The 26,317-nt window shown below is 44.3% G+C and overlaps 1 protein-coding gene and 1 pseudogene across 1 annotated transcript in view; one reads left to right on the top strand and one right to left on the bottom strand.

Annotated features, from left to right (window-relative positions):
* Positions 1-26,317, top strand: part of Nsf (N-ethylmaleimide sensitive factor, vesicle fusing ATPase) — a 139,816-nt gene that overhangs the window by 66,866 nt on the left and 46,633 nt on the right. The window contains exons 9-12 of the mRNA XM_051158845.1: positions 12,191-12,390; positions 22,016-22,181; positions 22,683-22,757; positions 22,951-23,138. Coding sequence (XP_051014802.1) covers positions 12,191-12,390; positions 22,016-22,181; positions 22,683-22,757; positions 22,951-23,138 — 629 coding nt within the window. The remainder of the gene's footprint in view (positions 1-12,190; positions 12,391-22,015; positions 22,182-22,682; positions 22,758-22,950; positions 23,139-26,317) is intronic.
* LOC127200520 (40S ribosomal protein S25-like) lies at positions 1,938-2,413 on the bottom strand (annotated as a pseudogene).

Below are 26,317 nucleotides of genomic sequence, written 5' to 3'. Positions count from 1 at the left end.
TTACTATCTTTCATGAAAACAAAAAACATCTTAAAACCATAACCAAGAAATATCTTAAAATCAAAACGTCATTCAGCCTCTGGAGAGACATATGGCAGATCAGCAGCTGTGTACTCTGTTCATATAATGTACAATTTAAAACATGGTACATGGTGTCAGAGTGGAAATTTTCAGGCACTTTGGTATCGGATTTGCACCATCATCATATTTGCATAAGCAATGTTTCCATGTGTTTGTTTACTACTGTAGTCCTGTGCTGCAGCCAAAAGGAAGGCGCCACCTGGCAGTGGTTATAGTCGCGGTGTGAGCGTGGACGTACCTGAATGCACCTCTACTTCATAACACCCTAGTAAGGATTGATGACACTGCTCAGAGGTGGCTGAACAAGACTACATCCCAGATGTTTCTTTTCTATTAATTTTGACCAAAACAAAAAACAAAAAACAAAAAAAACAAAACCTTTTGCTAATTGTTTAATTCTCTAGCTCCACTTTTATCATACACCGTTATCTGTAAGCATCTAAAGCTTTGTGTTGAGAAATAAGGGCTGATAAACACAGGACACAGGCACATTACCAAAACAAAACATGTCTATAAAAGTAGGTTATTATTTGAAAGCGTCTCTGGATTTGAAGATACTGGCAGAGACCTCTCTCCTTGCCGTCCTCCCCACCCGCCCAGTGTGAAAGTGCAGAAATGTGTTCCCTTAAGTCAGTTAATAATTGTCGTTCTCAGACAGGCCTTCCTAACTTAACACAAGGACATCTATAAACCAGTCATTCTGCTGCCATTTTTCTAAATAGGTATGTCTCAGCATTGAGGACCTGTTTGGGCCTTACATAGAGAGCTCTGCTAACTCAATGAGCTTTCAGAACAGTGAGTTAGCCTGAATTTATCTAATGAAAACCACACAGGACTTTTCCACGCCCTTTCTTTCCACCTACTTTACCACCTAGTGACCAAACAGTATGAAGGTCAGAGAGGTGAAGTTTAATGGTTCTGTTTGAATTCACTTAGAAAATGCTTAAAACGGGGACTGGGGAGAGGGTTCAGTTGGTCAAGTGTTCGCCGTACACGCACGAGCAAGAGCCTCTGTTCAGATCCCTAACACTTGCACAAAAGCGGGGTATAGCCCCTGTAACCCCAGTGTTAGGGCACCAGTATGGCAGCTCATAGCCATCTGTAACTCCAGTTCCAGGGGAGTCTGACACCCCCTTCTGACCTCTTTAGGCAGCAGGCACACAGGGAGTGCACCCACATACATGTTGACAAAACACTCATACACATAAAATAAATTGTTTCAAAAACAAAGTAGAGAGTGAGCGAAGCTCACACCCACTGTGAGCCCAAACAGCTCCCCCTCCGTTAAGTGGCTTGTGTTGGGTATTTGCTTATAGGAAACTACAATACAGTCCTGGAATAGCCACTTCAGATCCCTGCAGGACTCGCTGGCCCCACCAGAGACTGTCAGCTTTGTGTCCTCTTCTCCAGCACCAGGTCCCAAGGCTCAGCTAGTCCACACACCTGCCTTTTGTTTGAATCTTCTGCCGCTCCAGGTGACGCTTCCTAGGTTAAGGTGACGTATTTCTGTGAGCAGCTCTGGTTTTCCTGAGGTCACACAGAAGGAGAACACACCTACTTCTCCTTCCTCGTGAAAACTCTTAAGGTCTGTGAAGAAAGCAGTTCTGCCAACCTCAGCTCTCCTCAGATCCATTGTTTCTCCAATGCTCACTTCCCAGTCAGGCTGGTTCCTGCAGCTGCCTTCTGGAATCTTCTTTTAGTCTTCTTTTTAGCCCTTTAGCATCCTACGCGCCCAGAGTTCAATGGAGTATTGTGAGTGTCGAGTGTGAGTCTGGTAGACCCAGCCGCCATCTTTTGGTAGAAACATAAATCTTCCAGCCCAGGCTGAAACCATCAACATTTTTTTTTTTTTTTGATTTAATAAAGTTTTATTTTCCCAAAAGTACAGCTGATTTAGCCTGCTTATGCATCTTCACCAGCAGCTGGGGCATCTCCACCCTTTCTGTTTCTTGTGTAAATTACTTGGGCTCTGTGCTTCGAAACCAGCTTGATAAGTCCTTTCCTAAGCAGCTCCTGAAGGGCTGCCCTGGCCAAGGAGCCTTGAAGCTTCAGTCTCTCAGAGACCACAGCTGGAGTAATAAGCTTATAGTTGGGAACTTCCTTGCAGAGTTTGTCGTATGTGGCTTTGTCAAACAGGACTAAATTGTTGAGCTTGTCCTAAACTTTGCCTTTGGACCACTTCTTCTTTTTGGCCTTGCCACCAGACTTATTTACTGGGTCTTTGTCTTTTTTGGCCGACTTTCCAGCACCTTTCTTCTTCTTGTCGTCCTTGGGCGGCATGGCGAAGCCAGGAGACTGGCGACGACCACTGCAGCCTCACTAAGATGTCGGGAAAAAACCACCAACATTTTAGACATCCTCGTTCAGTCTTCATCCTATTAAATTTACTACTGAGTAAAACCGCAAGTCGCCATTCACAAATCCTCCTCTCTCTCCATTGCACGCAAATAGAAGAAACTTTCATTTACTCCTCGTAATGTGACCTCCTTAGACTTGCTCGGCCAACCACCACTGTCCAAGGGTAAGAAATGCATTCTTACCAGCTTGTGATTGGTGCAGGCCAAGAGCACACACACTCGAGGGCGCTGCATTGTGAGTTGTATGGAACTCCATCCAGAGTGTCCTCTGGCTGCTTTTAGAGACATGTAGGGGCACATGTTGAGTACTCACCTACCTCAGGTCCCCTCCAGACTTCATGAATTTCCATTTCTTGGAGTGATGCCTGGAAATATGCATTTAAATAACCCCTGTGGGACCGTGATACACATTGTTTTGTCAGTTGCCTCTGTAATTATTGAAGAATTGAGCCCAAAAGATGTGCCCAAAATCAGATAATGTTAATTAAGGGAGTGACTTTTTTTTTTTTTTTTTTTTTTTTAACTAGCCTCGTCTGGCCTTTAAATTCATGTGTTTAGCTCAGGTTGGCCTTGAACTGACAGCAATCTAAAGTCTCCTGAGCACTGGGGTTACAGGCGTGTGACCCCCATGCCTGGCTTAAGGCTGTGACTTGTGAGGACCAGAAGAGCACGGACTAGAGTAGAGGTCCCAGGTGAGGGAAGAGAAGCTGTAAGTCGTAAGAGCAGACAGTGTGTTCATCTGGAGCCAAGGTCCCATAAAGCAGCAAGACCGTAAGGCCGAGGGGCAGAGGAAACAGGAGGGCAAACTGTAGGCTGATGAAACCAGAAAGCAGCCGATGCCAGGTGGCAGCAAGGCAGGGCCTGCTGCAGAAGCAGCATGATCTTTGTCATCAAGAATTCGTGAAATACCGGGCAACACCCTAGGAGGGAGTGTAAGAGGGTGGGGGTGTCAGCAAAGATTAGTCGGGAGGGTTGCTCCACACATCCCATCTCTCATTCGGGGCTATCTGATGAGAAGATCTATACGAATTTCAGTTGACTAATTTGGGTATAGACCAGTCAGATGGTAGACAGCTTGCACGGCTGCTTGCAGCTGCTTGGCGCTCAGGGCACGGGTCTTTTTCACTTGCTCAGAGTGGAGCTCAATGTGCCCTGGGCACTTTAGAGCCGGTAGCTGCATACTTGTCCTAGGCAGAATGACGTCAAGAGACTGGGGTCCGCAGTCCAGCGGTCTTCATATTAAAGGTCTCCTTAAGGGTTTACAAAGTACACAGATGAAGGGGTGCGGGGGGGGGGCGACCTACCTTCCACGCTGATCACCAAACAGCACTTTGAAACAGAAGTTGGTGAACACCATGCTCCACGTCCTTACTGCGAGAGGAAGGAAAGCCAGCCCTGGAGAGGTGTTCAAGGTTTAAGGCATGTGCCTGAGTTTGGCTCCCAGCACTGGTGTCCTGCAGCTCACAGTGGCCTGCAACGCCAGCTCCCTGGGATCTGACGCGTGCTCCTCACCTCCACCAGCCCTGCTCTCACATATACATAAAAACATGCACACAGTTAAAAGTAAATCTTGCTGGGTGTGGTGGCACACACCTTTAATCCCAGCACTGGGGAGGCAGAGGCAGGTGGATCTCCATGGGAGGCTAGCCTGATTTATGAAACGAGTTCCAGAACAGCCAGAACTACATAGATAGACCCTGCCTGAAAATAAATAAATAAATAATATAAGTCTTTAAAAAAAAAAATTCTGTACTCTGAAAATAAAGGAATTTAAGTAGAGCTCGTGCTTGTTTCAATTAATACTTTATAAAGACACAAGCTGAAATTATGGAAACTTAATGAGATCGGGCATTAATACCAGCTGAGACTGTACCATGTAACAAGTCCACGCACTTTTTAGTGTTGAGCAGTCAGACCTGGTTTGCACACATGCTTCGAGAAGCTTGCGAGACTTGTGACGATGCCCCAACTTGCACTGGCCTCGACAGACTCCTCCTTGGCAAGCAGCGCTGTCTGTGTTTGAGCTGGAAGCCACTTGGGATTCCCCTTCAAGTATCACTGCTCATTCATATCCTGCCCCCACCCCTAAAAAGAATTAGGCGCTCCCAGCCCAATGCTAACTTGATAGAGATCGCTTCTAATTTATTGACATCCCGACAATGAGTTTTCCCCCATTGAAGACCGTCAGTGTCGCTGACAGTTTTTCCTTGATGCAGTCAGCCTCATTTGGTGACATCTAGGGAAAAAGAAGCCGTTATCTAACTCACACTGAAAATGACAAGCTTGGCAAATACAGTGTATCTCATTTTGGACAGTTATTTTCAAAGGTTATAAACAGCAAATGTTACTGTTTATCCATCGGGTTGTAGAACTAAGACACTGTCATCTTTACAATGCTACTTTAAGGAAATGATGATGAGCTGATTTAGATACCCTGTAATATTCTTGTGTGTTATCTTCCATCTGTGGGGCCGGAAGTGCCTGTCATTGTGGCAAAGGCCTGTTCTGTGTAGACTTTTAGGCCAGAAATCACTTCACGCTGTCTGTGGTGCACACCTTAATATCTCGTCAAGTTTACCCCCACCAGAACTTTTGCAGGTATGTTAACATCTGGGTCTCAGTGTGTCTCCTGATTTTGTATGTTGCTGAAGGATTGTTGATTTAGCTAAGAGACTAGCAGTTAGTTAGAAGGGGAAACATAATACATTGCTGGCTCCCCTCAAGCTAAGGGGGAACATGCACTGTGCTAGTCTAGAGGGCAGCGATACACTTTTGGGCAAATACTGAGAAGTGGCTCATGTGGTTCCCAGGAGAGTCAGGTCCTGTCAGGTGAGCGCAAACAGAGCAAAAGGTGTGCCCCCTAAGAGCCAGCGTCAGCGCTCTAACTCTGGTAGAGACTTTAAGAGGCGCTGCAGCTGGGGAAAGGAAGAAAGCGTTGGAAATGAAACCCACGTACCATCAATGGGAGCAAAGGGGACCTGACCACCGTGGTGGCTTGGCTTTCGTGGAAGGGGCTGCATGCTGACCCTGTGAGCTCAGAGAACCCTAGAGACTGGTGGGCTAGCCTGTGCTTGTGGTGCGGAGAAGCAAGAGAATCAACTCCGATAGTCCGTCTGGAAGAGCGGCTAACACTGGGGGATCCTGACTTGGCTAATGGGCTAGCAACGTCCTGTGGAAAGGCTCCGGTGTGGTGTATGCGCTGCGGCGCTCACTGGGAGCTTGAGTTTCATCAGTGCACCGGACGCTGTAATTCTCAGCGTTCTGTGACAGCAGTGCAAGACGGCCACCTCGTCACTCTCGGGGGTAATCAGCAGAAGCAAAATAGTCACTTGTTTCGAGCTTTATGGTTGTGTCTAACGTGATCTAATTCTTTAGTTTTTTTTTTTAGATTTATTTATTATTTATACAATGTTCTGCCTGCATGTACACATACGTGTTAGAAGAGGGCATCAGATGACATTATAGATGGTTGTGAGCCACCATGTGGTTGCTGGGAGTTGAACTCAGGACCTCTGGAAGAGCATCCAGTGCTCTTAACCTCTGACAATCTAATTCTTAAGTAGCAGTTGACGGTCTGGTTCTGTTTCATTATGCATCCATAGCCAGAAGATAAAAATGAGCTAATATTACTCAGCAGCAGATATTTAGGTATTATCACTGTGTATCAGCAGCTGCTTTTTATGGGTTTTGCTTGATCATCACAGTGACCTTCAGGTACTTACTAATATTATTTCTACCTAATAAGTGGAAAACCAGGATTTTAATCTAGATAGGCAGATTCCAGCATCACTACTGTATGTTTGCACGTGTGTGTGTGTGTGTGTGTGTGTGTGTGTGTGTGTGTAGAACATGGAGCACGTGTGTGCAAATGCATATGGAGGCCAGAAGGTAACATCCACTGTCTTTCTCAGCAGTTTTTTTTTCTATTTCCTCTGTTATGTTTTAGATTATAATATAATTACATGACATCTCCCTTCTTTTTCCTCCCTAGAGTCCCTACTTAAAAAGCAAAAAACAAACAAACAAACAAAAAACCAAAAAAACCCTACTTTTTAAACAATATATATAACTGAGTGTAGCACAAAAGACCATCTTTTTGTTCTGAGATTACTTCTGTCATTCCTTTTGGTATTAAGTGTGTTTACTTATATGAAACATGGTCATAATGTATTTATTTATTTTTAAGACCAAGTCTCACTGTATTACCCTGCCTATCCTAGAACTCACAATATAGACTAAGCTGGCCTTGAACTCATAAGATGCACCTGCCTCTGCCTCCTGAGTCCTGGGATTAAAAGCATACATATTTCTTTTAAAAGAAATCTTTAACTGGTAAAAACTATAAACAACAAACAAATAAGCTATATAACACAATTGCAGCATTTCTCCCTAGTTTTTTTTAGGGGGGAAGGGCAGTTCTTGTATATGAGGAGACATTTTGTTTTATTTTGTGGGTGTGGTTATTGCTGTGCTGGTCGAACCCAGATCCTTGCACACACTAGGTAATTAATTGCCTTGCTTGAGCTGCGTCCCCATTCCTCAGAGCCTTTTATTTAGTCTCCATGAGTCAACCTTGGAGAGTTTCGGAATCACCTCAAGTGTGTGGAAATGCTTTGTGCGTTTTCCTGGAGAGAGCCATTCGACTGTTCATGGGAAAGAATGGAGGAACAAGATGAGCATGACGTTGTATGCCTGTAATTCTACAATATAGGAGGCTTGGGCCAGAGGATCAGGAGTTGAAGCCTAGGCTGTCTCAATGAAACAAAATCAACACACACACACACACACTCATACACACACACACTCACACAACACACACATACTCACACACTCACACACACACTCACAATACTCACACTCACACACAACACACATACACACACACAACACACACACTCACACACTCACACACACAACACACACACACTCACACTCACACACACAACACACACATACTCACACACTCACACACACACTCACACAACACACACACATACACACTCACACACACACAACACACACATACTCACACACTCACAATACTCACACTCACACACACAACACACATACACACACACACTCACACACACACAACACACACACTCACACACTCACACACACAACATACACACACTCACATACACATACTCACACACACTCACACACACTCACACACACAACACACACATACACACACTCACACACACACTCTCACACACACACACACTCACACACATACTCACACACACTCACACACACACACACACACACACACACACACACACACACACGGAGGAGTGGGAATGAGAATGAATGACAGAATGTGTCAATTTAAGCAATGCCCACCAGTTTCCTTTTCTTCTATGTCTTCCCTTTTATATTTAATTTACTGGCCTGGGTGGGGTACTGATTACGGGAGACCTACACAACGGTTAGGGGAGCAGGCCATTAGCATCAGAGTGAGGCTTCTTCCTGAGGCCTCTGGGTCCCACAGAACCTGAAGTGATATGAAGGTTAAGCTGGCCAAAATCCAGTCAGCTAGCAAAATCAGTGTCTGCAGAAAAGGCTGAGTACTGAGCTGGGCGTGGTGGCGCACACCTTTAAGCCCAGCACTCGGGAGGCAGAGGCTGGTGGATTGCTGTGAGTTCGAGGCCAGCCTATTCTACAAAGAGAGTCCAGGACAGCCAAGGCTACTCAGAGAAACCCTGTCTTGAAAAAACAAACAAAAAACCAAACCAAACCAAACCAAAACAAAACAAAAAAAAGGCAGAGTACCTTAATCTACCCTTCTACCCTGTGTAAGTTCAAAACTCATGGAGGAGTTTGCAAGATGGCTCAGTGGCTAAGGGTGATTGCTGCTAAGCCTGATGACCTGAGTTCAATCCCCAGGACCCACATGGTGAGAGAAGAGAATCAATTCTTTCCAGTTGCCCTCTGACCTCCATATTCTAACCATGGCATGTTTGTGCATTTCCCAACCAAATAAAACTTTCACTCATTGGCGCGGTGTGATGGCCTGCCACAGAGCCTGCCAGTCTCTAGGCACCTCCAAGGCTCTCCTCTAGCAGGTCACTGCTGGCATCTGTGTCCGTGCCTTTGTGCCCGTGGCCCCCTTCAGTCTCTCTTTACGGCATCGTTCCCTTTCCACTGCCCAAACACGACCCCTGCGCATCTTTCCAGTATCTTTTTGTCCCTGTGTCCAGTCCTAATTTTCTGCTATTACCTCGGCAGAATCAGTCTTTCTTGGGAAGATGGCAAAGATACTTCATACGTTTCACTGATACGCTGTGGTATAGTGTAGATGCTTGCCTACTCTCTCCTGCTAAGCCAGGAATTCCATGCAGGTGGGACCTGCTCTTTGTATGTCTGTGTCCCTGACACCTACCTCAGTGCTTCATCCCAACAGGAGCTTAATACACTTTTGTGTTGAGCGGAATCAGTTTTTATGACTCACTGAAAATTAGAGACCAGTGCTTATTTAATAAGTCAGGAAAGACTATAATAATAGTAATAACAAGGTCTCGTTTCCACTGCTTATTCAAATAACTGATTTTTTTTTTTTTTTTTGGGAGGTGGATTTTGAAATCTTCTTGTCAGTGTGTATTTCTTTGATATGCTAGAAAGGATTCCAGTCCTGATACTGCCTTGAAGCCGCAAAGGCTTCCTGTTGACGTTACACGGGCTGTATTGTCATTTCAAGGACAGCATATACTGTGTTTCATAAACCTGCATGCCAGCCTTTTCTCTTAATTTTCATGGCAATATTTTGTGAACTATTTATAAGATCTGAGTTAGTTTAATCCAAACCACATTAAGCTAAGCATTTTCCATGTTTAGATTCCGGTATTCATGTACAGTTTGTTTTGCTAAACTGCAAAAGCTTGGTCACTGCAAATAGGTTTTATTATGGGTTTTGTTTGTTTGTTTTGTTTTACTTTTACAGACTTGAATTAGTTCAGTAATGAGATCCATCAGTTAAGGGCTTCAAATAATTTTAAAAACCGTATCTTCTCCCTCAGACTCTGCATTTGGAGAAAAAAAGACTCCGTTTACTTCTTTGGCTCTTTTTTGAGTGTATGCTATGGGCTAAGCATTACACTAGGCCACTTGTGATTCAAGATCAATAAAACAGTATTTCCCCTTTAACAGCACACCGTCCCAGAGAGAAGGTAGATAAACAAATGACTGAAATGTAAGCTTCAGAGAAAAGACAGGAAAACTCCTCCTTTGCGAGCCAAGGTTGAGGTTAAGGATGGATGCGTCTGCTGGCCAGTGTCTGCTGGCGAGGCGGAGAGCTGCGGGGAGGTCACGATTGATAATCTCTTTTTTTTAAATATGTGAAGTGGGAATCTAGGTCATCTCTGAGAAGAGTTAGAGGCACGAGGTAGCTCTTGAGAAGAACTGAGTATTTCAATAATTCATAAGGAGAATTAGAGACGAGATAACAAAGGCGACTAAAGGATGGCATGTGGCATGAGAAAGCTGCGAGAGAGCGGAGCTGAAATTGTGTGGTGTGGGGGAGGAGGCTCCGTCAGTCAGCACCGTGCTGTAATTTGCTCCAGCTCTGCTCCATGGCCATATTGTGCTCGGGGCTCACAGGATGGGGCTCACAGAAGACGTGAAAAGCCTTTCTAAGGAAGCACGGCCTATCCTGGAAGGGGTTTCCTTAAGAGGAGGCTGGCACACTTGGAGAAAGTCAAGACAAGATGAGACTAGGCCTGGCCCCTGTGGGTCCTTGCTGCTCTCTCCTCCTCCTCCTCCGCTTCACGGTTGTTTACTTTTATGTGTATGAGGGTTTTGCCTGCATGTATGTAGGTACACTATGTATCATGCCTGGAGAGGGCATTGACTCACTGGAACTGGGGTTACAGACAGCTGTGAGCCGCCATGAGGGAGGGACCTGAACCCAGATCCTCCAGAAGAGCAGCCAGTGCTGTTAGGCACCAAGCCCTTGCTGCGCTTCTTTCATTCCCACCATCTGCCTATGGTCTGTACAGTCAACTGGTAACAGTTGGCTTGAAGAGGAAAATTAGGAGTCAGTTTCCAAAGCCTAGTTGTCCTGGAGGCTTGGGTGTGGGCTGTGATTGGTGGTGCCAGGCTCCAGGAGAAGAGCCAGGCTTACCCATAATGCAGTACAAACCTTCTGCTTGAGGGCTGGGCCAAAGGTCAAAGACATTTTCCCGCCCGTGGTTCTTGGGCGGATCTTTACTCTGTGATGAGAAAGGTTGTGGTGCCAAGCTTTCACAAGTTTCTGGTAAGTTCTCTTTCTGCCTGTGAGCTTAACGAGGAGTGCAGATCTCATTGTTTTCAAGATTTTTTTTTTTCCAGACAGGGTTTCTCTGTGTAGCCTTGGCTGTCCTGGACTCAACTTTGTAGCCCAGGCTGGCCTCGAACTCACAGCGACCCGCCTGCCTCTGCCTCCAGAGTGCTGGGATTAAAGGCGTGCACTACCACGCCTGGCAAGAATTTTTAATTTTTAATTGTTCTTGAGATAAAGATGCTGCATTTCGATGTCACTGGCAACCCAAAAGATCTTCCTTCTCAGAGTCTCGCTTCTAGTACTTAGTTGTATCCTGTGGTTTATTTTACTTGCTGTCAGTGATTCCACAGTATGTTTTCCTTTTAAAGACAAAATTTTTGCAACTCTAATTTCAGATAAGGACAAGCTGTTTTTCACGGGAACAGACTGTGTGCTGCATTTCCAGGGTTTATTTCCACCTGTAGTTATGAGAATAACACTGAAGTCTAATAAATGTGTTTTGTTTTGGTTTCTCTGTGTAGCCTTGGCTGTCCTAGACTCACTTTGTAGACCAGGCTGGCCTCGAACTCACAGAGATCCACCTGCCTCTGCCTCCCGAGTGCTGGGATTAAAGGTGTGCACCACCCCACCGGCTCTAAAGTTTAATTATTACTTCACAGGGAGATATATATATATATATACACACGAACATGTTCAACAGAATCCATGGACCATAACAGTGAAATGGTGGAAGTCAGTGTCCCCAGAAGAGTAAAGAGAAGTTACACAGGTCATCGTCATCTTAAGAACTGGTGCAGACGGCCATGTAGGGTAGACTAGAGACCCCCTGGGGAGTCCAGATCATCACTCTTGCTAGTTTGGTTTGTAAGTGGCAAGTCATTGAACACTGGTTTTGAAACTTCATTTGTACCTGGGTGGCCCTAAAAAGTCATACACATGTGTCAGGTGACATTTGTCACTGAAGACATATATTCTTTTCACAAAATTGGTGCCATCCATCTAGACCTTGGAACCTTTCTGTACCCATCCAACCCAGACACGCCTGCTTCCTCTCCATGTTTGTTTTGGCTTGTCAACCTGTTATCTTGTGACTAAGACGTAGCTCCCATAGCCCACTCTATGGTAATAGATGTATTTGCCATTAGACGTTCTTCCTGATCACCAAGGATAAGGAAGCAAGTCAAAGAGACAGTTCCAGAGTAAAAGTGATAGCTTCTAAGTGATAGAGAGTTTCAAAAACTCTGCAACTTGCAGCTTCCCTCTCTCTTCAAATACAGCAGCAGCTAGGACTGGGTTCTGGGTTTTCTGTTTGAAGCAATGTAAGAGGCTCGACTGTTGATCCTCGTCTGTTCAGAGCACATGGATGTTAAAGTATGTAAGTGACCGGGGTGGTCTGTCCTAAGGTGTATGTGAAGGAAAAGGCAGCCCTTCCTTTGGGCACCCTCCTCGATTTCAGTGAGTGGTTATAAGGCCGTCTCTTCTTCCTTTTCAGGTTGTAAGCATGTTAAAGGCATCCTGCTATACGGACCCCCTGGTTGTGGTAAGACTCTCCTGGCTCGACAGATTGGCAAGATGCTGAATGCGAGAGAGCCCAAGGTGGTCAACGGGCCAGAAATCCTTAACAAATACGTGGGCGAATCGGAGGCTAACATTCGTAAACTGTTTGCTGATGCCGAAGAGGAGCAAAGGAGGGTACGTGACCATAAGCCAGAGCCACTAACAGCTCAGTGCGGCGTACCTGACGAGTGACACCCAGAGTCACAGCCGACAGGTTACTGTGGCCTGTATTTTGAAACAACTTGCTGGTAAAATTTAGTTGGTATCAATAGTTAAATATAGAATTGCCCTAGAGCAGTGGTTCTCAACCTTCCTAACACCGAGGCCATTTAATACAGTTCCTCATGTGATGGTGACCCCCAACCATAAAATTATTTTTGTCGCTACCTCATAACCTAAATTTGCTACTGTTATGAACTTTAATGTAAATATGTGTTTTCGGATGGTCTTAGACAACCCCTGTGAAAGGGTCATTTGACTCCCCCCCCGGGGGGGGGGGTTGCGACCCACAGGTTGAGAATGTGTGTTCTAGAAGTTATGTGAGGTTGGCACGGTTTGAAATGCCATTATATACACGTTGAAAAACAGACCTTGGTGAGCCGGGTGTGGTAATACACAACTCGAATACCAATACTCTGCATGGCAGAGGCAGGCAGGATCTTTGTGAGTTTGAGACCAGCCTGGCCTACAGTGTGAGTTCCAGGACAGCCAGCCGGGGCTACAGAAAAGAAACCTTGGCTTGAAAACAACAAAAACAAAAACCAAACAAACAAAAAATTGATCTTGCATCTATTTTCAAGTGGCGCTTTTGGACCACACTGAGGCCCCTGAAGTAGAGTACCTTAGTCACGGTAGTCGGCTCAGCATCTTCAAACCATAGCACCCCCAGTCATTCCCGCCTGTAATGAAATGGAAGAATTCGGAAGCTGCCGTTTGGAGCTCAGAGCTTAACAGCTCAGAAGCTGGGATGCTGGAGAGATGGCTCAGCAGTTAAGAGCACTGGCTGCGCTTCCAAAGAACCTGGGTTCAATTCCCAGCATCCATATGACAGCTTCACAAATGTCTGTAATTCCAGTTTCAGGGACTCTGATGCCATCTTCTGCCCTCCATAGGCACCAGGCACACACATGTACATACACTTACATACATGCAAGCAAAACATTCATATACATAAAATAAAAGTAATAAATCTTAAAACACACACACACACACACACACACACACACACACTTTAAAAGCTTGATTTAGGCCTTGGGTGAAATATTTTTAAAACCAGACCTAAGTTTCTTCTTTTTTTTTTTTTTAACTCAAATTGTTCTCCCTTGCTCTTTGTTTTTGTTTTTGTTTTTGTTTTCTTCCCAAGACAAGGCTTCTCTGTGTTATCTTTGCTGTCCTGGACTCATTTTGTAGACCAGGCTGGCCTCGAATTCACAATGATCCGCCTGCCTCTGCCTCCCAAATACTGGGATTAAAGGCGTGTGCCACCACACCCGGCTTTATTTTTTGTTTTAATAATTTATTTTAATTTTTTAAAAATTACATATACAGTGTTTTGCCTGTATGTGTACCTGCATACCAGCAGAGGGCACCAGCTCTCATTATAAATGGTTGTAAGACACCATGTGGTTGCTGGGAATTGAACTCAGAACCCCTAAAAGAGAAGACAATGCTCTTAACCACTGAGCCATTCTCCACCCTATTTTTCTTTTATGTACATTGGTGTTTTGCCTGTATGTGTGTGTGAGGGAACAGAAGTTACAGACAGTTGTGAGCTGCCATGTGGGTACTGGGAATTGAACCTGGGTCCTCTGGAAGAGCAGCCAATGCCCTCAACCACTGAGCCATCTCTGCAACCCCAGACCTGAGTTTCTTAATGTGATGGCTGTTTCCTATGTCATCTGAACTGGGTCACAACTTGCCCAGATGTTTAGTTGTACATCCTGGGTGCATTTGTGAAAGTGTTTCTGGGTAGAATTAACTTTGAATTGGCAATCCGAGAACAGCAGACCGTGTGTCTTCTCAGTGTGGGCACATTTCATCCAGTCGGAGGCTAGCCTGTGTCTTCTAAACAGAAACAAAGGAACTGGAAGCTACAGAATCACATTGTAAGGGTGTGAGGGAAAATCCATTTTTTACATTTTAATATGAGATCATTGGGCTAGGGGTATAGTTCAGTGGTGCAACACTGTGTTAGGCCCTATGTTTGGTCCCCAGCACTGCAAAAATAAACAGTGAGTCTCTCCTTCACGTTAACAATTGAGTGATGTTCTGTGTCCTACTGTGCCAGGGCCAGATGTTTCTTCTCTGTTGCTTTTCCTTTGCTGCATTTGGCCACGAAAGGTGTTGTGATGTGAGTGGAATGCTTGAATCATCTTGCGTGACGTCAGCATTCTACGTCAGCATTCTTCTTCCGCGTTCACCATGTCTTCCTTCTTGAACACAGGTGGATGTAATTGCTGCTGCTGTCTTTTGAAAGACAGGGAAACAGCACAGTATGTCTTAGAGTAAGGACAGGGCCACAGGACTCACGTGGTTATTGAAGGATAAAATGAGCCTCATGTATTTTAAGAATACATTTTTCTTTTTGTTCTTAAGAAACCGAGAGAAAAATAAAGACATGTAGCAGCAGTCCCTATAAATGGTTTCAACTGCTAAAAAAATAAAAAAATAAAAAAATAAAAATACTTTAAAAAGTAAAGCTGAGTCTAATGGGCTCTAATGAGTCGAGATGCATCTAAGAAACAGCTCATAAAATCTCGCTTGTGAGAGTTTCCTGCATGGATAACTCACAGTCAGTTTAAATATGGCCCTACACTGCACTGGTATAAGAATTTCTAGATGTTTCTAGATGTTAGTCATCTCCAACCTTGTCTGTTACATCCAGACCTGGCTTGGTAGACCCAGCTAATGACCCCATGGAGGGCAAACGTGTGTTACGTAATGAAGAAAAGGCTCCCCTCTGTGACTCTGGACAGTCCAGGCTGGCAGAGATGAGTACTTGCATATAGGTCAACAAGATAAATTTAGAACAGCCACTTTCGAAGGCTGTTGCCGGGGGCTCGGTAGCATCGGTCCTGCTCCTATGGGAAGGATCGCAAGTGGTAAAAGCAGAGTCAGGTGTCAGGTTGAGGAGGATTGGCTGCGCTATGGAAGGCTGAGTCCTTCGGCACACTGTTGACTGGTGGTGCGGCCATATTAACCCGTGAACCGTGTCCTAGCTTCCTGTAACAGGAGCTTGCCTTAAACCTGTGATGTGCAATGTTGTTGTACGGACTAGCTGGGGAGGGGAACTTGATTAGGGGCAAGATACGAGATTAGTAAGGCTCTGAGGAAGTCCGGATTGTACTGACCTGTGTTTAGGACAGATTACCCCTTTGGTCGTTTTGCAGAACAGTGTCTTGTAGTCTTTGGCATCTTTCTTGGGTAGGTGGTATCAGGTTAGGTGTGGATGGACGGTGTGATGCTCAGAGCACACGGACAGTGACATGCAGACAGTGCAGCTACTTTTTGTTTCTTGCCCACTAGGCAGACAACCTTGAACATAAATGTCAGTTTGTTTTTCAAGACAAGGTTTCTCTGTGTAGTCTTGGCTGCCCTGGAACTCAGCTAATTCTGTAGACCAGGCTGACCTCAAACTCAGAGATCCACCTGCTTCCGCCTCCTGACTGCTGGGACTAAACACTTGCACTACCACTGCCATATACGCACATATGTATGTATGTATGTATATGTGTGTGTATATATTTATATATTTATATACCTATCTCTATATTTCGGACAGGCTCTCACTCTGTAGCCCTGACTGGTCAGGAACTCACAATGTAGACCAGACTGGCCTTGAACTCGGAGCTCTGACTGCCTCTGCCTCACATGCTCACCTAGGCTATGAATATCTTTTTTAAAATGTAAAATCCTACAGTTTTCCAGTCACAAACAAGAGTGTCCTGATTTCACACTGAGTTAATTATGCTTTTATGAAGAATTTCTCTTTGGCAAAATGAAGCTTGAAGTTCCAGTTTTTCTGTGGGCGGGACCATGAGCAGTTTTTGGCATGGGATTTTTTTCTTAAGAAGCAAGGTGTCATTTATCATTAGGCAAATGTACAGTGCATATTCAGTATATATAGCGATACTGAGAAATGAAATTTTTAAAAATGTCAGTTTGGTTTTTAAAATATTTATGAAAGAAGAATAATTTTTAAGCGATTTTTTTCTTGGTTATTGTTTGTTGGTTGGTGTGAGCCCCCCCACCCCTAGACAGATTTAATCTAATTATAATAGATGCTTAGATTTTTTTCTTCTTCCTTAGTATGTGTGTGCGCATGCGTGTGTTTATATGTATGTGTACATGTGTGTGTGTGTTTACGTGTATCTGTGCATGTGTGATGTGTATGTGCATTGCAGAAGCCAGAGGTCACAGTTGGTGCCCTCCTCAATGACTTTCCTCTTTATGTTCTCAGACAAACTTTCTCACTGAACCGGCACCGCCATTGGGCTAGACTTGCTGCCTAGCAAGCCCCTAGGATCTGCCTGTCTCTGCCCACCTAGCTTTAAGGTTGAAGGTGCACACTACTAGCCAGAGATCAATATTTACAATTATCTTCACAAAATATATTAATAGACTTAATTAAAATGTTCTTATAAATCAATATAAGAAAACACAGGAGGCATATCAAATAAAAGAGAAAAATTAACAATGGTAAAAAAATATATATATATGTTTTTGTTGTGAGCCTAGCCCCTAATGGCTGGGCCATCTTTTCAGCTCAAATATATATAATATTTATAAAATGTGCCAGCGTCTTCAGTAATTAGAAAAATGCAATTTAGGAACAGAAAAATCAGTTCCATTAAAACCAAACAAACAAACATACACAGAAAGATAGTACTTTTGCTTTGTCACATTGGTTATTATTTTTTAACATTTTTTATATTCCTTATTTGTGAAAGCAAACAAAAAAGGCACAGTAACATTGTAGAATGTGAAATGCATGACACAGGATAGTCATGCATTGTGAAATTTCTGAAGTCATATTATGCATTGTGGAATTTCTAAACTCATTTAAATTTTTTCCCCTGAAGGGCCTAGGCTTGTAACCCTAGATTTACCCCCAAAATACAAAATAGCAACAACAAAATTTTCTTAAAAAGCATTTGACACTCTATTTTAAGATCTTTAAACTATTTAGTGTACTTTTAACCTAACAGTTGTGTTTAGGAAGTAATTATGTATTTTGTCAAGGATTTAAGTATAAAAATGTTCATTGCAGCAACATATATAATTAGAAATATATAATTAGAAATAATTAAATATCTAACTGAAAGGAGTTAATGTAGAGCTTGGGGGTTGGGCTGTGAAACCAGTCCTGATGGATACTAGACAGCTTCTAGCAATCAGACTGCACTTCTTGAGGGGGATTTCAGATAATAACTGGACTGGAAAACCAAGCAGCCTCAGAGCCTTGCACCATAAGACCAGCTGGTGTGTCTTGGTTGGCTGACTTTGGTGCTTATGAGCTCTGTGTGTTTTCACATATCGTTCCAGATTTCGTCTGATTGTGTGTTTTGCAGTTAGAGTGAGAGGTTTTGGAGCACTCGGCCCTGAATGGGATGCGTTTATCAAACCCCTCCCCTCCAAGGCTTGGGGCTCCACAGGGAAGAGAGGCAGAAACACCGTAAGAGCCAGAAACAGTAGATGATTTCAAGGAAATGGTGTTCCAGACACAACCAGACTATTGCACATATGAGCTCAGAGCCCATGGCAGCATGCATGAGGCCATGGCAGCATGCATTGAGGCCCTGGCAGCATGCATGAGGCCCTGGCAGCATGCATGAGGCCCTGGCAGCATGCATGAGACCATGGCAGCATGCATGAGACCTACTCAAGTGAAAACCAGGAGCAATTGCCACTGGGAGAAACGGAAGTAGACACAGAGTCCCACCCTAACCTAGAAGCAGTTTGCAGTTGATACCTGCTGGGAAAGAACAAATGAGTTCTCTCTAATGGAAGTCACTGGACTCGGCAACTAGAGCAGGCTCTGTGCACAGGAGTAGTTAATTACACACAAGGGATTCCATGTTTGGTTTTGTTTCGTGTGTATGTATGCTTTTTGTCTTGACTTTTTTTTTTTTTTTTTTTTTTTTTTGCCTTACTGGGTTGTTGTTGTTGTTTGTTTTTGTATCGGTTTTGAGAGAGAGAAAACACAAAGTTGGGTGGGTAGGGAGGTAGAGAGCATCTGGATGGAGTTGGAGGAGGGGAAAGATCAGAATATTTTGCAAGAAAATAATTTTAATAAATAAAAGCAAAATACTTCACTTTCAAAAACAATAAAAACTAAAACAACTACTTGAATTTGCTTTCGAAGAACAATAAGTGTTCAAGAGAATACACAGTATGGTGAGTTCCCATTTTTTAACTTAATGTTTTTATTGGAAATTTCACATAATATATCCCAATCACATTCACTTCCCAGTCCTTCCAGGTCTACGTCCCACCCTTGTGACCTCCCCGCAAACAAAAGAAGATAAACAGACAAGCAAACAAATAAATAGCAAGTCCAGTTTGTGTTGCTCATATACTCACTGGAGCATTGTCCACCTTCTGGTAGTTGGTCCCTTAAAAATAACTGAGTCCCCCACCACACCAGAAACCATCAACTGTGAAGGGCTGCATTTTAGCATCCTTATCACAGCTTTTAAAAGTGCTTTTCTAGCCGGGCACAGTGGCGCACTCCTGTAATCCCAGCACTGGGGAGGCAGAGGCAGGTGGATCTCTGTGAGTTCCGGGCCAGCCTAGTCTACAAAGTGAGTCCAGAATAGCCAAGGCTACACAGAGAAACCCTGTCTTGAGGGAAAAAAAAAAGAGTCCTCAATGGCTTTCTTTCTGGGGGGGTGGGAGTAGTGGGTAGGAGAGAGCTTGTCACAGAAGCCTTGTGTCTCATTCTCAACTGTTAATCTGCAGTCATCACTACCAGTGAAAAGAAGCTTCCCTGCCGTTTACAGTCAGCGGCAGCATAGATCATGGACTTCCACACAGTTTCTGGCTACAGCACAGACCACAGACATCCCCCGTGGCCTTTGGTGGTAACACGAGCCATGGACAACAACAAAGCCCTCAGCAGCAGCAGGACCAAGAACACCAACATGGCTTCATGTGGCAGCACAGGCCACACACACTGACCGTGGACATCAACACGCCCTCTATCAGGAGCATAGACTGTGAACATGTGGGCCACAGCATAAGCCACGACCATCAACACAGATTCAGGTGGCCTCACAGATAGCAACAACTACCCTCAGCTGCAGTACAGACCACAGATAGTACCATGGACTGCAGTGGCAGCACAGACCAGGGACATCCCCATGGACCTCTGTGGTGACACAGGCCACACAGGCCACGGACGTCAACACGCTCTTCAGCAGCAACATGCTGCCCCTATTGTTTCCGTAGCCTTGATCACTGAGTTTCCCCTGCACACACATCTCTGTTCCATCCTCTCTCCTTCCAGTTTCATGAGTCCATCTTTTAAAAACATCTTCACACCGGACTTGCTGTCCTCTAGTTTTTCTGGGGACGTTGCAGGCTCTGTATCTGCCCCTGGAGCCTCCGTGGCTCCTTGGAGCTGCTCTGCAGTCCCGTCACTTCAGGTTTTCATCCCTGATGGCGATGGTGTGCTCCCAGATCTGGCTCTGCTGCATGTGCTTCTCCACGCGCTCCAGTGCCCATAGGTAGAGCAGGGATTGGGATGGATCGAGCTGCAGCACTGGATCTGGGTCTTGGTGGCAGCTAAGTTGGTCAGGCCACGAGCAGCCTGTCTTCCAGGCAGTGCCCACCCCACCATGATAGGACTTCAAGTTCCCATTTTTTTACATTAAAGGGTAGAAATCTGTAGAGGCTAGCTAGATGATTCAGTGGGTAAAGGAGCCCAGTCTTCACACAGTGAAAGGAGAGAACCAACTCTACAAGTTGTCCTCTCTGACTTCCACATGTGAGCTGTGACTCTCACACATATGCGTGCAAACACACACATACTCACACTATATATAACTAAAATTTAAAAATAGAAATGTTATAATATTAACATTTATTGTAAGTAATATATAACACTTATTACGTTAATATATTAACATTGTGTTTATCTTTAGGCAATAAGGGGAGTTTTAACTTTATTTTTAATTGTTTTACAACTTTTGCTAAGTTAGCATATTTTCTAAGGTAGGAATACATCTCATATTTTAATTTAATCTATTATTACTTTGGGTTTGTTAATGTGCATGTGTGTGTGTGGAGATTCAGGAGTCTGACCTCCGTTTGGGAGTCAGCCTTCTATCATAGATTCCAGGGCTCTAACCCAGGTTGTCAGGCTTGAGCCATCCTGCATCCCTAACCCTCTCTTTTGAAATAGTGTGTGTGTGTTTGTGTGTGTGTATGGTGTATGCGTGTTATGAATATGGATATATCTGTACCGTGACATGTGTGTGGAAGTTAAAGGAAAACTAGTGAGAATTATTATTATTTTATTTTTATTTTTTTTAGGTTTTTTTTGAGACAGGATTCTCACTGTCCTGGATCTCACTCTGTACCCCAGGCTGGCCTCCAACTCACAGAAATCTGCCTGCCTCTGCCTCCGCCTCCCGAGTGCTGGGACTGAAGGTCTGTGGCACCACCGCCTGGCCAGGAATCAGTTCTTATACCACGTAGGTCCCAGGGATTGGACTGAGGTCCTCAGGCTTGGTGGCAGGTGCTTTTAGCTGCTGAGCCTTTTCAGTGGCTTTTTAAACCTCTTAGAAAGATAGAATTCTTACAGGTCTTTAATTCACCTTTAATCCCTAAGGAGGCAAAGGCAGGTGGATATATATATCTGTTCCAGGCTGGCCAGGGCTACATAGAAAGATCCATCTCAAACAAAACATATGCACACACATGTCCCCCAAAAAGCATATTTTTACCAGAGACTAATGAACTCTAACCATACCTAATCTTTAGGTTCACTATGCTAATCATTTAATTTTTTTATTACTTATCTATTTTCATATTTAGGTTATGTTTAATGTTGTTCTTGTTTGTGTTAAACATAGAAAGTAAAAGAATCGTGATTGACACTAGTTAATTCTGTATTTCAAGACAGTAGGAGGATTTTGATCCTCCAAATGAGGAAGTCTTGCATGCTTGAAGTAGTGGGCATGTCAGTTATCCTGATCTGATCATTCCACATGGTGTGCACATGTTGAAATGTCACTGCACCCCATAATAACCATGTGGTTACTATGTATTAGTTAAAGTCTTAAGAAGTTTTCCAGTAGGGGTGTGGAGAAATGGCTCAGAGGTTAAGAGCACTGTCTGCTCTTCCAAAGGACCTGGTTTCAGTTCCTAGCACCCACATAGCAGCTCACAACTGTCTGTAACTCCAGTTCCAAGGCACCTGACACCCATATACCAATACAGATGAAACTAAATACAATTTTTTAAAAAAGAAGTTTTCTAACATGCTCCTCCCTGTGGCCCCTCATGGGAGGATTAATTACTAAATATAAATTGCTAGAAAGCCCATGTTTATTTAAACTAATGCACTATTAGCTATTTTGCAATTCCAACATCTTTGAGAGAGCAGCATCTGTGGTTTAATTTATGCTCGTCTTTACTTATTAGTCAAAATGCAGCAAAAATCAACCTGTAGGATGCTTTGTTTTGCGTTTCTTGATTAGTTTGTTTAGTGATGCATTCAGGCTGTGACCTTTCACAGAACTTCCTTCCATCCTAGCTTGGTGCTAACAGTGGCTTGCACATCATCATCTTTGACGAAATCGATGCCATCTGCAAGCAGAGAGGGAGCATGGCTGGCAGCACCGGCGTGCACGACACCGTTGTCAACCAGCTGCTGTCCAAGATCGATGGTGTTGAGCAGCTGAACAACATCCTCGTTATTGGTAGGTCGGACGTAAAGGATGCTTGTTCACGATGAAGGATACGCGTTCACGATGCACGCACTGGAGCCTCTGCCTCGTCCACAGCTGGGCTGTGGGGCCTGCACTGGGTTCTAAATGTAGCACATTCCGAGCTGCTGTTTAGGATGCTTTTGAGAAGGAAAAACCTTATTGCCTTTTATGGACATTGAAAGCACTGCATACAAAAGAGGGGAGACCTGAGAGCTGGAAAGGCTATCCTGCTCCTTTCCTTTTAGACATGTACTGCTCTTGCTGAACCCTAACTTTGCTTTTTAAATAGAGATTTCATTGCAAAGTCTCACGGTATTTTCTACTAGATTAAAAAAAAAAAAATGCTGTTTTTAGCTTAATGGTACTGGCTTGTGTTTGACTTTTGTAAAATGTCCTTAGACAAGTTACTCTCTTTTGCATAGACTGAAAGTAGGTTTTATCTTCCCTTTGGCCTCTGATCATTTGCTCATTGCTCTTAATCTTGACATTCAGGAATGACCAACAGACCAGATTTGATTGACGAGGCTCTCCTTCGACCTGGAAGACTGGAAGTTAAAATGGAGATAGGTAAGTGAAATAGGTCATTGGTATGTGTGTGTGCATGCGCGTGCGTGCGCACACGTGTTTTCACATGTGGTTTCAGAGTTTACTAGAGCAACTTTGTATTTAATAATGCTCGTTGTCAGATGTCCACAGCGTTAGAGTTGTGTCTTCTGATGGGGTCTGTTTTGTTTTTTGTTTTTGTTTTTTGTTTCATCAGGCTTGCCCGATGAGAAGGGCCGACTACAGATCCTTCACATCCACACAGCGAGAATGAGAGGGCATCAGTTACTGTCTGCGGATGTGGACATCAAGGAGCTGGCTGTGGAGACTAAGAATTTCAGTGGCGCTGAGCTGGAGGGTCTGGTGCGAGCAGCGCAGTCCACAGCCATGAACAGGCACATAAAGGTCAGAGAAACGAGTGAACAGACAGGAGCACGTGGACTGAGTGCTGTGCCGTCATTCTTCACCGCACGTGCCACGGAGAGTAACGGGTAGAAGGTTTATTGCTGTTTTCAGCCTTTGTGCTGTCGTAAGTTCTAAGAGACCGAGTCTCCACATCCAGGAGCTGTTGCTGACAGCAAACACGGGATACCTGCTACTTTTTAAGTTTGGGGCTGGACACACAAGATGAAACATGACCTTTTTCCTCAAGGGGTTCAAAGTCAGGAAAAAGGACTAGTAGAAAGTGTTTTATTTTGGGGGTGGGGGGGAGGGGGCTATGGTTTGTTTGTTTGTTTTTTGTGCTACTGAGGATTGAATTCTCCAGGCCTTAATGCATGCCTTGCAAGCATTCTACCACTGAGTGACAGCCCCAGCCCTTTTTGTTATTTTTATTTTGGCCTTGCTAATTTGCCCAAACAGGCCTTGAACTTGCTACTATCACCGGCAAGCTCTGAGCTCGATTCTCCTGCCTCAGGCTCCTGTGTAGCTGGAGTGCACCACCACGCTCAACCTTAGTACAATCATATTATAGATACCTTGGTAATAATCCTTATCAGGGTCTTTTTATTTTGATAAATGAGGTTTGGTAAGGAAGTGCACCTAGTTCTCTCTCAGCCTGCAGTTCTTTCTGTAATTCTGTAGCCCCCATTCCTCCACCTCCTTTCCTGACACGGCCTGTCTTCTACTTGGGTGTTTTCTCAGATCTTAGACGCAAGTTTCTCAAACCACTTTCCCTTCTGCTCCTGTTTCTCTTTATCCCAGCTTCCCAGGTTAAGGGTGCAGAGGCCTCTGCGCTGCACACCTGTCCGTGTCCCACATCAGGTCATCTGCTCACCCTGTTGGCTCTGTCCTGGAGCACTCGCCGCCTTCCCCCTGTGTTGCCACCACCTGCTTCCTCCTCACTAACTGTCCTGGTTCATATCATTTTACCTTCGTGACAGCCACGTCCGCAAAGCAAGGTCATGGCCCCTCGCCTGGTTTACACCCTTGAGATCCAACTAACTGGCCCGTCCTGTGTTTTCTCAGTTTATCTCCATATGAGAAAAACTGAAACACTCGCTGGCTAGCAAACCTTATTTTGTTTTCAGACTCCCCGCTCTTGCTCTCTTGGTTCTGTTTGGCTCTGCCCTTCTGTGGGCACACTCCTTGTCTACTTGGTACATGTGCTATCCCTTGCACATCTTCTCAGATTCCCTCTTTCAAGAATGCTGTACTGCCTTCCTTCCTGAAGTAGTCACACGTCATGTGTGAGCCCTCCAACTGACTCTGGCTCAGGCTGCTGTGATGCTCACTCAGTGTGCAAGCCTCATGACTGATTTGATTACCAGACCCCTGTAAAAGTAGAAGGAGAGAACCAACTCCACAAAGTTCATATGCAGAGTTCATATGTTAAACATGATGCCCCTCCCCTATCTCACTCATATGCTCATGCACGCATGCACACACACACACACTTAATTAAAAAAAATTAAAATTATGGAAAAAAATGTAAATACACCAGGTAGTGGTGGCACACACCTTTAATCCCAGCAGTTGGGAGGCAGAGACAGGTGGATCTTTCTAAGTTCAAGGCCAGCCTGGTCTACAGAGCTCTGGAAAACCAGAGCTACAAAGAAAAGCCCTGGCTTGAAGAAAAACAGAAGGAACAAAAAAAAAAAAAAAAAAAAAAAAAATAGGTTTATCACTGGACCTGGTGGTACAGACATATAGCCCAGCATTTGGTGGTAGAGGCAAGAGGTCCACTCTAAGTGTAAGGCCTTCTTGAGGGACAGTGCAAGTACCAGACCAGCCAGGATCTCATAGCAAGATTGTCTCCCCGCGTCCCCCCCCATGGGCTTATTTATTACCAGCTACATTGCCATATACTGTACAAGGAGTTAAAGCCATAACTGCAAAGAATGTAATTGCCTACACATCTCGCCTCCATATACAAGAATAGGAAACAAGAATAATGTGTAATAAAGGAAATGATAAGACATCAGATGTCGTCAACTCATGGGTGAGAGAAGCCTTCACGGAGGAATTTTCCTGAAGGATGTGAGTAGCTCTTGGTGTGTAAAAGGGACATTAGCAGAGGCACAGGGACACAAGCAGCATGATAGGCTGGAGTCACGTGATATTGCCTCAGCGTGGAAGTCAGTGGTCGAATGCTCGCAGGGCACGTACTGGGGCCCGGAGAGGCGGTGTTGGGGAAGTCAGGAGACTAAGCCGAGGCTGAGCATAAAGAGCCTTCTGTTCTCTGAGAAGACGTGCAGGCTCTTTCCCAGGAGCAGTGTTAAACCCTTGGAGAGTTTTGAGAATCATAGTGACATAACGTTAACACATAAGATCTCTATGGCAGCTGTGCCAAGTGAGGGTGGAGTTGGTGACACAGGACAAGAGATGGGGACTTTTATAACGTCAGGCAGGAAGTAGCAGCCTGAGGTTGAGTATGTCGTCATTATTTGGGGGCATCCTGTCATCGGTTCTAGACTACACTTTACCAGACACAGCCAACCACTAGTTCTTCTGAATAAACTTAAAAAAAAAAAAATAGTCATATCCGTTACTGTGCGTGTTTGTGGCTGTATATATGCTATGATAGCAGAGCTTATTTTACAGCGTAGTCTATGTAGCATATAAAGGCTTTACAGAAGAGGGTTGTTTACTCATCAATGGTCTGACCTTTAAGTCCACATTTTATTCATCTTAGAGTATCCCGCAGTTCCCATAAACACTGAGCACATAGTACATGTAGCTTTTTAAAAAACTTTTATTAAATTTATCTATTTATGTGTGTGTGCATGTGTCCGTGTCCGTGTGTGTGTGTGTGTGTATGTGTTGAGGGTTTAGGCAGCAAGGGCCCTTATGTGCCGAGCCATCTCACCACTTGAGTATATTTTAAAAAGCAATAAACCTACATATGTATCCATTTATTACTTGTATGAGAAACAGAAAAGCCAGCCCAATAGATGTGTTGTTATTGTTCTTCTTCTTCTTCTTTTAATAGATGTATTTTTAAAAATATTTTATTTATTTATTATTATGTATACAGTGCTCTGCATGCATGCACATCTGCACACAAGAAGAGGGCATCAGATCACATTATAGATGGTTGTGAGCCACCATGTAGTTGCTGGGAATTGAACTCATAACCTCTGGAA

This window comes from Acomys russatus, chromosome 16 (assembly GCF_903995435.1).
Source record: "Acomys russatus chromosome 16, mAcoRus1.1, whole genome shotgun sequence".
NCBI classification, from domain to species: domain Eukaryota; kingdom Metazoa; phylum Chordata; class Mammalia; order Rodentia; family Muridae; genus Acomys; species Acomys russatus.
This window is presented reverse-complemented; position numbering and strand designations above follow the sequence as displayed.